The following is a 14,627-nucleotide window of genomic DNA, read 5'->3' on the forward strand; positions in this document are numbered from 1 at the left end:
GGTCCTCCCAGTTAGGCCTTTCCTTATCACTGTCTGAGACATGGGGTTGGTCCTCCCAGTTAGGCCTTTCCTTATCACTGTCTGAGACATGGGGTTGGTCCTCCCAGTTAGGCCTTTCCTTATCACTGTCTGAGACCTGGGGTTGGTCCTCCCAGTTAGGCCTTTCCTTATCACTGTCTGAGACCTGGGGTTGGTCCTCCCAGTTAGGCCTTTCCTTATCACTGTCTGAGACCTGGGGTTGGTCCTCCCAGTTAGGCCTTTCCTTATCACTGTCTGAGACCTGGGGTTGGTCCTCCCAGTTAGGCCTTTCCTTATCACTGTCTGAGACCTGGGGTTGGTCCTCCCAGTTAGGCCTTTCCTTATCACTGTCTGAGACCTGGGGTTGGTCCTCCCAGTTAGGCCTTTCCTTATCACTGTCTGAGACCTGGGGTTGGTCCTCCCAGTTAGGCCTTTCCTTATCACTGTCTGAGACCTGGGGTTGGTCCTCCCAGTTAGGCCTTTCCTTATCACTGTCTGAGACCTGGGGTTGGTCCTCCCAGTTAGGCCTTTCCTTATCACTGTCTGAGACATGGGGTTGGTACTCCCAGTTAGGCCTTTCCTTATCACTGTCTGAGACATGGGGTTGGTCCTCCCAGTTAGGCCTTTCCTTATCACTGTCTGAGACCTGGGGTTGGTCCTCCCAGTTAGGCCTTTCCTTATCACTGTCTGAGACCTGGGGTTGGTCCTCCCAGTTAGGCCTTTCCTTATCACTGTCTGAGACATGGGGTTGGTCCTCCCAGTTAGGCCTTTCCTTATCACTGTCTGAGACATGGGGTTGGTTCTCCCAGTTAGGCTTTTCCTTATCACTGTCTGAGACCTGGGGTTGGTCCTCCCAGTTAGGCCTTTCCTTATCACTGTCTGAGACCTGGGGTTGGTCCTTCCAGTTAGGCCTTTCCTTATCACTGTCTGAGACCTGGGGTTGGTCCTCCCAGTTAGGCCTTTCCTTATCACTGTCTGAGACCTGGGGTTGGTCCTCCCAGTTAGGCCTTTCCTTATCACTGTCTGAGACATGGGGTTGGTCCTCCCAGTTAGGCCTTTCCTTATCACTGTCTGAGATATGGGGTTGGTTCTCCCAGTTAGGCCTTTCCTTATCACTGTCTGAGACATGGGGTTGGTCCTCCCAGTTAGGCCTTTCCTTATCACTGTCTGAGACATGGGGTTGGTCCTCCCAGTTAGGCCTTTCATTATCACTGTCTGAGACCTGGGGTTGGTCCTCCCAGTTAGGCCTTTCCTTATCACTGTCTGAGACCTGGGGTTGGTCCTCCCAGTTAGGCCTTTCCTTATCACTGTCTGAGACATGGGGTTGGTCCTCCCAGTTAGGCCTTTCCTTATCACTGTCTGAGACATGGGGTTGGTCCTCCCAGTTAGGCCTTTCATTATCACTGTCTGAGACCTGGGGTTGGTCCTCCCAGTTAGGCCTTTCCTTATCACTGTCTGAGACCTGGGGTTGGTCCTCCCAGTTAGGCCTTTCCTTATCACTGTCTGAGACCTGGGGTTGGTCCTCCCAGTTAGGCCTTTCCTTATCACTGTCTGAGACATGGGGTTGGTCCTCCAAGTTAGGCCTTTCATTATCACTGTCTGAGACCTGGGGTTGGTACTCCCAGTTAGGCCTTTCCTTATCACTGTCTGAGACCTGGGGTTGGTCCTCCCAGTTAGGCCTTTCCTTATCACTGTCTGAGACCTGGGGTTGGTCCTCCCAGTTAGGCCTTTCCTTATCACTGTCTGAGACCTGGGGTTGGTTCTCCCAGTTAGGCCTTTCCTTATCACTGTCTGAGACATGGGGTTGGTACTCCCAGTTAGGCCTTTCCTTATCACTGTCTGAGACATGGGGTTGGTACTCCCAGTTAGGCTTTTCCTTATCACTGTCTGAGACATGGGGTTGGTACTCCCAGTTAGGCCTTTCCTTATCACTGTCTGAGACCTGGGGTTGGTCCTCCCAGTTAGGCCTTTCCTTATCACTGTCTGAGACCTGGGGTTGGTCCTCCCAGTTAGGCCTTTCCTTATCACTGTCTGAGACCTGGGGTTGGTCCTCCCAGTTAGGCCTTTCCTTATCACTGTCTGAGACCTGGGGTTGGTCCTCCCAGTTAGGCCTTTCCTTATCACTGTCTGAGACCTGGGGTTGGTCCTCCCAGTTAGGCCTTTCATTATCACTGTCTGAGACCTGGGGTTGGTCCTCCCAGTTAGGCCTTTCCTTATCACTGTCTGAGACATGGGGTTGGTCCTCCCAGTTAGGCCTTTCCTTATCACTGTCTGAGACCTGGGGTTGGTCCTCCCAGTTAGGCCTTTCCTTATCACTGTCTGAGACCTGGGGTTGGTACTCCCAGTTAGGCCTTTCCTTATCACTGTCTGAGACCTGGGGTTGGTCCTCCCAGTTAGGCCTTTCCTTATCACTGTCTGAGACCTGGGGTTGGTCCTCCCAGTTAGGCCTTTCCTTATCACTGTCTGAGACCTGGGGTTGGTCCTCCCAGTTAGGCTTTTCCTTATCACTGTCTGAGACATGGGGTTGGTCCTCCCAGTTAGGCTTTTCCTTATCACTGTCTGAGACCTGGGGTTGGTCCTCCCAGTTAGGCCTTTCCTTATCACTGTCTGAGACATGGGGTTGGTCCTCCCAGTTAGGCCTTTCCTTATCACTGTCTGAGACATGGGGTTGGTCCTCCCAGTTAGGCCTTTCCTTATCACTGTCTGAGACCTGGGGTTGGTCCTCCCAGTTAGGCCTTTCCTTATCACTGTCTGAGACCTGGGGTTGGTCCTCCCAGTTAGGCCTTTCCTTATCACTGTCTGAGACCTGGGGTTGGTCCTCCCAGTTAGGCCTTTCCTTATCACTGTCTGAGACCTGGGGTTGGTCCTCCCAGTTAGGCCTTTCCTTATCACTGTCTGAGACCTGGGGTTGGTCCTCCCAGTTAGGCCTTTCCTTATCACTGTCTGAGACCTGGGGTTGGTCCTCCCAGTTAGGCCTTTCCTTATCACTGTCTGAGACCTGGGGTTGGTCCTCCCAGTTAGGCCTTTCCTTATCACTGTCTGAGACATGGGGTTGGTCCTCCCAGTTAGGCCTTTCCTTATCACTGTCTGAGACATGGGGTTGGTACTCCCAGTTAGGCCTTTCCTTATCACTGTCTGAGACATGGGGTTGGTACTCCCAGTTAGGCCTTTCATTATCAGTTCTCAGTAGGAGGAAGTTCACATGCAGGGAGAAAGGTCCTTGCTTGTTGAAAAACAAACCATTTTGTCTACCATGTGCTACAGTATCTCGCTACTTTATTGGAAATGGAAAACCTAGAAAATAACCCTTTATGAAATGTTTGTTTTAAGAGAATGTGTCCTGTTTTGAAAGCTTCAAGGAGAGACTTCCTGTGACGGAGTCCTGTGACTGAGTGTTGGTCTTTCCCGTAATGGGTTGTATCTCAGCCCTGCTCTGGTGACGGAAACACACACAACCCTGAACACTTGCACCCAAGAAACAAGTTCACAGACTAGGACACACACCCTGACAGAGTCATTGTTCGACTGAAATTAACTTTGGTGCAGCACAATGGGCAGAAACATTGATTCAGCCTGCGACACATGACTGGAACACATTGTTTTGAACACAACTACAGAGTCAGACTGCCTCCTGGTACACACACAAACACACAACATAAAGCAAAATGTTTACTACGTCAGGCAAGACCACGCATGAGCATCATCATCACAGATAGCATCATCACAGAGGGAGGGAGAGAGAGGTGAAGGGATGGTGTTAGCAGGACAGGGAATAGAGTGGTAATTACCACACTTTAGTCTTGTTGATCATAGTTCACAGCTTCTTCATGTTAATCATTTACCAGGGGAGGACAGATTATCACTGAGCTAGGCACACAGCGGAGGCACACAGCGGAGGCACACAGCGGAGGCACACAGCGGAGGCACACACACACACAGGAGAGAGAGGAAAGAGAAACACAGGAATATGAGAGAGAAACTAGTCTACTGGTGCAATCAGAACTCCCCTGATTAGGCCCAATTACACAGACACTGTCAGCTTTCCATTCAGTGTCTACAGTACAGTACATTAACCCAGGTACATGATGAATATTACAGACACTGTCAGAATGCCATTCAGTGTCTACAGTACAGTACATTAACCCAGGTACATGATGAATATTACAGACACTGTCAGAATGCCATTCAGTGTCTACAGTACAGTACATTAACCCAGGTACATGATGAATATTACAGACACTGTCAGAATGCCATTCAGTGTCTACAGTACAGTACATTAACCCAGGTACATGATGAATATTACAGACACTGTCAGAATGCCATTCAGTGTCTACAGTAGAGTACATAAACCCAGGTGCATGATGAATATTACAGACACTGTCAGAATGCCATTCAGTGTCTACAGTACAGTACATTAACCCAGGTACATGATGAATATTACAGACACTGTCAGAATGCCATTCAGTGTCTACAGTACAGTACATTAACCCAGGTACATGATGAATATTACAGACACTGTCAGAATGCCATTCAGTGTCTACAGTAGAGTACATAAACCCAGGTGCATGATGAATATTACAGACACTGTCAGCTTTCCATTCAGTGTCTACAGTACATGAACCCAGGTACATGATGAATATTACAGACACTGTCAGAATGCCATTCAGTGTCTACAGTAGAGTACATTAACCCAGGTACATGATGAATATTACAGACACTGTCAGCTTTCCATTCAGTGTCTACAGTACAGTACATTAACCCAGATGAATATTACAGACACTGTCAGCTTTCCATTCAGTGTCTACAGTACATGAAACTTTCTGTCCAAAAATGATGCAGAAAAATTAATCCATGCTTTTGTCACTTCTAGGTTAGACTACTGCAATGCTCTATTTTCCGGCTACCCGGATAAAGCACTAAATAAACTTCAGTTAGTGCTAAATACGGCTGCTAGAATCCTGACTAGAACCAAAAAATTTGATCATATTACTCCAGTGCTAGCCTCTCTACACTGGCTTCCTGTCAAAGCAAGGGCTGATTTCAAGGTTTTACTGCTAACCTACAAAGCATTACATGGGCTTGCTCCTACCCATCTCTCTGATTTGGTCCTGCCGTACATACCTACACGTACGCTACGGTCACAAGACGCAGGCCTCCTAATTGTCCCTAGAATTTCTAAGCAAACAGCTGGAGGCAGGGCTTTCTCCTATAGAGCTCCATTTTTATGGAACGGTCTGCCTACCCATGTCAGAGACGCAAACTCGGTCTCAACCTTTAAGTCTTTACTGAAGACTCATCTCTTCAGTGGGTCATATGATTGAGTGTAGTCTGGCCCAGGAGTGGGAAGGTGAACGGAAAGGCTCTGGAGCAACGAACCGCCCTTGCTGTCTCTGCCTGGCCGGTTCCCCTCTTTCCACTGGGATTCTCTGCCTCTAACCCTATTACAGGGGCTGGGTCACTGGCTTACTGGGGCTCTCTCATGCCGTCCCTGGAGGGGGTGCGTCACCTGAGTGGGTTGATTCACTGTTGTGGTCATCCTGTCTGGGTTGGCGCCCCCCTTGGGTTGTGCCGTGGCGGAGATCTTTGTGGGCTATACTCAGCCTTGTCTCAGGATGGTAAGTTGGTGGTTGAAGATATCCCTCTAGTGGTGTGGGGGCTGTGCTTTGGCAAAGTGGGTGGGGTTATATCCTTCCTGTTTGGCCCTGTCCGGGGTGACCTCGGATGGGGCCACAGTGTCTCCTGACCCCTCCTGTCTCAGCCTCCAGTATTTATGCTGCAGTAGTTTATGTGTCGGGGGCTGGGGTCAGTTTGTTATATCTGGAGTACTTCTCCTGTCCTATTCGGTGTCCTGTGTGAATCTAAGTGTGCGTTCTCTAATTCTCTCCTTCTCTCTTTCTTTCTCTCTCTCGGAGGACCCGAGCCCTAGGACCTGAGCTCCAGGACTACCTGACATGATGACTCCTTGCTGTCCCCAGTCCACCTGGCCATGCTGCTGTTCCAGTTTCAACTGACCTGAGCCCTAGGACCATGCCCCAGGACTACCTGACATGATGACTCCTTGCTGTCCCCAGTCCACCTGGCCATGCTGCTGCTCCAGTTTCAACTTCCACCTGACTGTGCTGCTGCTCCAGTTTCAACTGTTCTGCCTTATTATTATTCGACCATGCTGGTCATTTATGAACATTTGAACATCTTGGCCATGTTCTGTTATAATCTCCACCCGGCACAGCCAGAAGAGGACTGGCCACCCCACATAGCCTGGTTCCTCTCTAGGTTTCTTCCTAGGTTTTGGCCTTTCTAGGGAGTTTTTCCTAGCCACCGTGCTTCTACACCTGCATTGCTTGCTGTTTGGGGTTTTAGGCTGGGTTTCTGTACAGCACTTTGAGATATCAGCTGATGTACGAAGGGCTATATAAATAAATTTGATTTGATTTGATTTGATGAACCCAGGTACATGATGAATATTACAGACACTGTCAGCTTTCCATTCAGTGTCTACAGTACATGAACCCAGGTACATGATGAATATTACAGACACTGTCAGCTTTCCATTCAGTGTCTACAGTACATGAACCCAGGTACATGAATATTACAGACACTGTCAGCTTTCCATTCAGTATCTACAGTACAGTACATGAACCCAGGTACATGATGAATATTACAGACACTGTCAGCTTTCCATTCAGTGTCTACAGTACATGAACCCAGGTACATGATGAATATTACAGACACTGTCAGCTTTCCATTCAGTATCTACAGTACATGAACCCAGGTACATGATGAATATTACAGACACTGTCAGCTTTCCATTCAGTGTCTACAGTACAGTACATTAACCCAGGTACATGATGAATATTACAGACACTGTCAGCTTTCCATTCCGTGTCTACAGTACATGAACCCAGGTACAGTGCCTTGCGAAAGTATTCGGCACCCTTGAACTTTGCGACCTTTTGCCACATTTCAGGCTTCAAACATAAAGATATAAAACTGTATTTTTTGTGAAGAACCAACAACAAGTGGGACACAATCATGAAGTGGAACGACATTTATTGGATATTTCAAACTTTTTTAACAAATCAAAAATTGAAAAATTGGGCGTGCAAAATTATTCAGCCCCTTTACTTTCAGTGCAGCAAACTCTCTCCAGAAGTTCAGTGAGGATCTCTGAATGATCCAATGTTGACCTAAATGACTAATGATGATAAATACAATCCACCTGTGTGTAATCAAGTCTCCGTATAAATGCACCTGCACTGTGATAGTCTCAGAGGTCCGTTAAAAGCGCAGAGAGCATCATGAAGAACAAGGAACACACCAGGCAGGTCCGAGATACTGTTGTGAAGAAGTTTAAAGCTGGATTTGGATACAAAAAGATTTCCCAAGCTTTAAACATCCCAAGGAGCACTGTGCAAGCGATAATATTGAAATGGAAGGAGTATCAGACCACTGCAAATCTACCAAGACCTGGCCGTCCCTCTAAACTTTCAGCTCATACAAGGAGAAGACTGATCAGAGATGCAGCCAAGAGGCCCATGATCACTCTGGATGAACTGCAGAGATCTACAGCTGAGGTGGGAGACTCTGTCCATAGGACAACAATCAGTCGTATATTGCACAAATCTGGCCTTTATGGAAGAGTGGCAAGAAGAAAGCCATTTCTTAAAGATATCCATAAAAAGTGTTGTTTAAAGTTTGCCACAAGCCACCTGGGAGACACACCAAACATGTGGAAGAAGGTGCTCTGGTCAGATGAAACCAAAATTGAACTTTTTGGCAACAATGCAAAACGTTATGTTTGGCGTAAAAGCAACACAGCTCATCACCCTGAACACACCATCCCCACTGTCAAACATGGTGGTGGCAGCATCATGGTTTGGGCCTGCTTTTCTTCAGCAGGGACAGGGAAGATGGTTAAAATTGATGGGAAGATGGATGGAGCCAAATACAGGACCATTCTGGAAGAAAACCTGATGGAGTCTGCAAAAGACCTGAGACTGGGATGGAGATTTGTCTTCCAACAAGACAATGATCCAAAACATAAAGCAAAATCTACAATGGAATGGTTCAAAAATAAACATATCCAGGTGTTAGAATGGCCAAGTCAAAGTCCAGACCTGAATCCAATCGAGAATCTGTGGAAAGAACTGAAAACTGCTGTTCACAAATGCTCTCCATCCAACCTCACTGAGCTCGAGCTGTTTTGCAAGGAGGAATGGGAAAAATGTTCAGTCTCTCGATGTGCAAAACTGATAGAGACATACCCCAAGCGACTTACAGCTGTAATCGCAGCAAAAGGTGGCGCTACAAAGTATTAACTTAAGGGGGCTGAATAATTTTGCACGCCCAATTTTTCAGTTTTTGATTTGTTAAAAAAGTTTGAAATATCCAATAAATGTCGTTCCACTTCATGATTGTGTCCCACTTGTTGTTGATTCTTCACAAAAAAATACAGTTTTATATCTTTATGTTTGAAGCCTGAAATGTGGCAAAAGGTCGCAAAGTTCAAGGGGGCCGAATACTTTCGCAAGGCACTGTACATGATGAATATTAGACACTGTCAGCTTTCCATTCAGTGTCTACAGTACATGAACCCAGGTACATGATGAATATTACAGACACTGTCAGCTTTCCATTCAGTGTCTACAGTACATGAACCCAGGTACATGATGAATATTACAGACACTGTCAGCTTTCCATTCAGTGTCTACAGTACAGTACATTAACCCAGATGAATATTATAGACACTGTCAGCTTTCCATTCAGTGTCTACAGTACAGTACATTAACCCAGATGAATATTACAGACACTGTCAGTTTTCTATTCAGTGTCTACAGTACAGTACATGAACCCAGATGAATATTACAGACACTGTCAGTTTTCTATTCAGTGTCTACAGTACAGTACATTAACCCAGATGAATATTACAGACACTGTCAGTTTTCTATTCAGTGTCTACAGTACAGTACATTAACCCAGATGAATATTACAGACACTGTCAGTTTTCCATTCAGTGTCTACAGTACAGTACATGAACCCAGATGAATATTACACAGAGGAGCTGTAAAAGAATCAAATACATTTTCAATAAAGAAACAAGCATAAATACTAATGTAATACCTTCTACTGCAGAGAGAGACAGGTGAGCTGGTACTCCTTACATATTACAGTAAGTGTCCAAACTTGTTGAGGGAAAATAATCCTGCAACAGGAAATGTGAATTATAATTAAATGGACATATTCATAGGGGTTGTACATTTTTCATAAGGGAAGGGAAAATCAAGTCTGAAATATCAAACCACAAATTCACTACTAGTTTTCAATGTAAGCTGTCGCCCCTGGAGAACAGAGAGGGGTGTGTAAAGGAGGAGGACTGAAGGTTGCTAGCGTGTGTAAAGGAGGAGAGGGTGAGCGAACCGAGAACAGGGGATAAAGGAGCAAATACTCCATATCGCTGTCTCTGTTTGGTGTATGAAAACCAAAATGGCAGAACCAAGCATGGGGCAGAACGAGTAGAGGCCAGGCCTATGTACAGACATGCATGGTCACCTACGTGGTAAACTAGTTTGGAGCCACAGATTCTTCAAGGTAAACCAAATCCCATGAGTGGAGTCTAAATCCACAGCAGAGAACTAGCCCCAACCTGCTACACACTGGGACAGAACGCTGCATACTATACTGTAGCTACGCACTCACCACTAAATTCACTTCGGTTTTTAACTGTTGTTTTATTTGACCTTTATTTAAACCAGGAAGTACCACAGAGATGGAGAATGTGGAGCCCTGGTCAATGAGACAACAATCATTCAGGATATAAAATGACAACAAAACAATTCTACATTTCTAACTCTCCTGCTGTAAATCTTTGATTTAGACTAGAGCCAGATACACTTCAATAACTTTAATCACTTCTTTATAACGTTCAATTACTAAGCAATTACTCTTATTGCATATAAATGTGTGTAATGCTTAAAATGACACGTTTATAATTGTTAATAAATGTGAATAGTCATTTATTAGACATACTATGTAAATTAGTTTATTAATATATATTAATGAGTGTTTTATAAAGTGCAGTACATGAGTCTGCTAGCTAATTGTGCAGCAGTAATACATTACAGCAGCCAGGCTATAGTCTTTGTTCCAGCCATTTTAACTAGATGGCTGACTTTATAAACCCCTGTTCACACATCACTGCTTCTAGTTCATTAAAACTATAAATCCAGATTTCTATGGGAAAAGGTGACAAGCCAGGGTCCTAAATCATCTATATTAACAGCAGCCTACTGTGTGTTGTGACTGTAGGAGCCTGGTGTTAATGTTAAATGTCGCCCCTCTCAGTCCTCCACTAGACCCTCACTGCAGTAGGATGACGCCACTAGACACTGATATCGGGTCAGTTTTGTTGTTCAGCCTTAATGGTTAAGGATTGGGTTTGGGGAGGGTGAGCTGATCCTAGATATGTGAGCACTGTGGTGTGCACTGTGGTGTGGTATATTGCAGAGACAGAGGGAGGCAGTGGTCGCTTAGCCAGGTTTATGGGCCTTGGGACGGCCTATAGCTTCTCAACAGCAGCTCAGGGAAAATGGCTGAACCTAAACTAATCACACAGCCAATATCCTGCTCTGGACAGAGAGAGAGAGGAGAGGGCAGGGGAGAGAAGGAGGAGGGAGAAGAGGAAGGTGCAGGAGAGTGGGCATGAGAGCAACAACACACACACTCTGGCCCCTGGGGACCCTGTCCTGGGTGCAGTATCACAGACACACTGATGGGTTTCTGATTGGGTGGTGGTGCAGCAGAAAGTGTTTTCCTTGCCACAGAGTGTGACCCTTCCAGCTTCCCCTGAGAGAGAGAGAGGTGCAGCGGTGTTTCCCAAGCAAATTTAGGTGGTTCACAATTCCAGGGCCCCATTCCAAATAGTTATAAAACTCTTCCTTTATTCCTTGAGGAATTTATATTTAATTGGTGAAAACAGTCATCCAATCACATACATGCAGGTCAGATTTCCTCAGGGAAGGGAGGAAGTATGCATTTTAGAACATTTGGAAGTGCCATCCACGTCAAAATATTTAGGTTAGGTTTAAGGGATACTTTGGGATTTTGGCAATGAGGCCTAGGTTTGGGCGGTATCCAGATTTTCATAACGTCATTGCGTCCTTCTCTCATCCAGGGATTTACGCTATTACTGGCTAAGTACACAAGGGGGCGCCACAAAGGGGAAAAAGCCCATTGGGCGTCTATTACCAGAATACTGACAAAATTAGCACAAGTAATAGCTAATTTCCATGGAAGCTGTTAGCTAAATATATGCAAAGACAGGCAATCCAGCTCATCAAGATATACATATATTGGTAAGCGCTAACAAATATAATTGTTGGTGAGTTTGGACATTTACAAGAGAATGATTCCCCGTCTCCTTTCAGCCACTTACTTAGATAACTAGCAAGTTCAATTTAGGGGTTGTGTTTTCTGCGTTTTTCACCACAACAACAAAAAGATCAAATGCATAAAATAATATCTTGCAGCATTTTATGAACGCAGATCTAAAATGATTCTTATTCTAATTTCTGCTCAGCATCAGTTGCACTCCTCCACCCAGATACTTGCTCGCCCCTGATCACTCTTTGGAAGCAGAAAAACACTTGACTTTCAATATAAAACACAACGCCTGTCAATAGACAGCTGGATACACCTGCTCCCGCCTGTTGTGCTGTTAACAAACACCTGACTGGCTCAACTGTTCTGGGGAACTACGGTAACCTTTATAATGGGAAATAATGAAGAACGGTGAAATGAAGAAAGCGATCTGCTTTATCTCCTAACATATTGCACATGTTGACTGCAGGTATTTACTTCAATTACACAGAAATATTAAAATGTATTGAAAAACTATTTCCAAATACCCCAGTACATTGTATACCGCCCAAACCTAATGAGGCCCTTTATCTACTTCCCCAGAGTCAGATGAACTCCTGGATACCCTTCTTATATCTCCACGTGCAGTTTGAATGAAGTTGCTAACTAGCGTTAATTTCAGCATTGGCTCGTGAAACTACCTCCAACCTCCTTAATACTGGATGCAGATACATTATAAATCGTACAAATTCTGAAGTATCCCTTTCAGGCCGATCAGATCAGTGATTGACGAACACAGCCCTGTATGTTGCTGGGGCCCCTACCTACCTGTCTGGCCGGACAGTTGGTTAGTAAGATATAGGAAACCCAGAGGTGGTGCAGCTTCCACAGCTAGTCTTCAATTAGCTGCTTGGTGACACCTGGATCTGCAGGTGAACCTCTCTCTGCCTGACTACTGACCCCAATCAACTCATTACACACACTATACAAAACCACACAGCACACTCCCATTACCAACTAAACACTTACACATGGCGGTGGTTTGGAGTCAAACACACCTGTCAGCAGAATAGTTCAGTATCTAGGACCCTGTTTGAATGCTTCCTACATATAAATCACTACCACAACATGGCTAGACAAGTGAACGCAAGGATTTCCACTACAGAACTAACAGTCATGTCAGAGCAGTGATCATTACCTCAACTAACACAGTCATGTCAGAGCAGTGATCATTACCTCAACTAACACAGTGATCATTACCTCAACTAACACAGTGATCATTACCTCAACTAACACAGTGATCATTACCTCAACTAACACAGTGATCATTACCTCAAAGAAGGAAGGAGGGAAGAATACGGTCTGTAAAGTATTCATTCAAACTAGGTCTATTGCTTTTCCTCTTTAAAAAGAAAAAGCATCAGATGCAGTCATTTATTACCAATGTTTCAACAGCCAGGCTGTCTTCACCAGGGTATGAGGAAGACGAGAGGTGGGTTATGCATTAGTAAAGGACTGGGTAATGTGGGTGGGTTGGAGAAGCTGTCAGCACAACTTGACTCATGCCTGTTGACCTGCATGGGCAGCCATCACCGTTTGAAAGGTTAGTTCTTGCATAACCGTGCAGGTGAGCATGTCAATACAGGTAAAAGCAGGGTTGGATGTTTGACATGAATGTAGGAAGGAGAAGTCCTGACTCCTGTTATAGTTAGACCTATCACACAGTTCAGTTAGGACACCACAGGGTTGGAGGTTGAACGTTGCCCAATCTCAATGTGCTACGAGTTCACTCAAAGTGGACTAATATGCATAAACACTATGGTGTTGTCCTGTCTGTGCAGTAGGCTAATGCAAAAGGACGTGGGCTACTCATGCAGAAACGTGAGATAATGGGAGAGTGAAGCTCATGGACTTGTTCCAAATGAGCAATGCATAAACTCTACCAAATGAGCAATGCATAAACTATTCTCTCCAGCTTCAGAGCAGCGGGGAGGATTCCCTGATTGTTCTAGAAACACTTAGCTCACCTAGTGTTGGTGGAGTTCCAGTAGACGACGTGTCTCTTGGCCGACGCTGTGCACGCGATGTTGAGCAGGAAAACGGTAGTTCTCCAAACCGTGACAGCTCCCGGACTCCAACCGCACGCCATCACGGTTAGCGGGCGAGGCAGGCGACCCACGGAAAGACAGCACGAGGGGACCGGGTGGGAGTGGTTGGTTGAAAGAATTCGGTGACAGGTAGACTAGTGGCCCCGGTTAACGCAGGGTAGAATCACCTTTATTGACGTAATATTCCCGTTCAAACGTTCTCAAACTAATTCACCGAAATACCTTCCTTCCGGGGTACATCCTATGTGGAAACCGTTGTTGCGTGGTGAATAAAGTCAAACGATGGAGAGACTCCTCAAAAGTTGAACACAAGAAAGTCAGATAGTTTGGTAAAGTTGCTGCCTGATACTGAAAAGGATAGCCTCCTTTATTCTGCTGCGGCACAACGTATTTCCTTATGTCAAAAATACACTTTTAAAAGTACACTAACTTACCGAGTATATGCCTAAAGTTAATTTGCAAGTTGTTGATAATCACCTGCTGAACTATGAGTATGCTAGGTTAAAATAGCAGCGTTTTCCGAATTAGAGTTGAAGTCAGTGGGTGCTGTCTGGAGCGCTGTGATTTGGGTTAGGAGGGGCACGGGCGAGAGGGCCATGGGCGAGGGAGGACCCAGGAAACTTTAAACCAATCAGTGGAACGCATGGGCGGTGTCAACATTCCATAGTTTTTTAGAGGTGTGAGGTGCGCCGACTTGAGTTAGCTGAGGGTGTGGTGCATCAAATGTCTTCCTCTCCTCTTCTTCCCTTAAGAGTCTGGACAGCAGAAGGCAAAGAAAGTGCAAAATGATATGAAAGAACACGAATAGACCTATGCCATCTGGCATTCCTGTCAAAAGACTTACAGTACTTCAGTTAGGTCTTACCCCAGACACCCATGTCCGGTCTGGAGCATGAAGTCATGAGCTCTGCTGGTTGGCTACTGCTTAGCAACCTAGCGGTGCCAAAAACACTGTGCCCCTATCCACAAAGTATCTCAGAGGAGAAGTACTGATCTAGGATCTGTCCATATAAATAAAAGTTCAAACTGATCTTAGATAAGTACTCCTACTCTGAGATGCTTTGTGGATATGGACCCAGGTCTTCCCTAGAAATACCATGTAAATGATGATCGCCAGAATGGGCCAAAAACGTTTTCAGTTGGCCG

The 14,627-nt window shown here is 45.6% G+C and overlaps 1 protein-coding gene across 2 annotated transcripts in view; it reads right to left on the reverse strand.

The window, feature by feature from the left end:
* LOC112222490 (ephrin-A4-like) overlaps positions 1-14,045 on the reverse strand; it is a 117,470-nt gene extending 103,425 nt beyond the window's left edge. For both annotated transcript variants that reach the window (XM_042307290.1, XM_042307286.1), the window contains exon 1: positions 13,401-14,045. In XM_042307290.1, coding sequence (XP_042163224.1) covers positions 13,401-13,522 — 122 coding nt within the window. In that variant the 5' untranslated portion in view covers positions 13,523-14,045. The remainder of the gene's footprint in view (positions 1-13,400) is intronic.
* Positions 14,046-14,627: the final 582 nt, after the last annotated feature.

The sequence above is a fragment of the Oncorhynchus tshawytscha genome, linkage group LG03 (assembly GCF_018296145.1).
Source record: "Oncorhynchus tshawytscha isolate Ot180627B linkage group LG03, Otsh_v2.0, whole genome shotgun sequence".
Classification (NCBI taxonomy): Eukaryota; Metazoa; Chordata; class Actinopteri; order Salmoniformes; family Salmonidae; genus Oncorhynchus; species Oncorhynchus tshawytscha.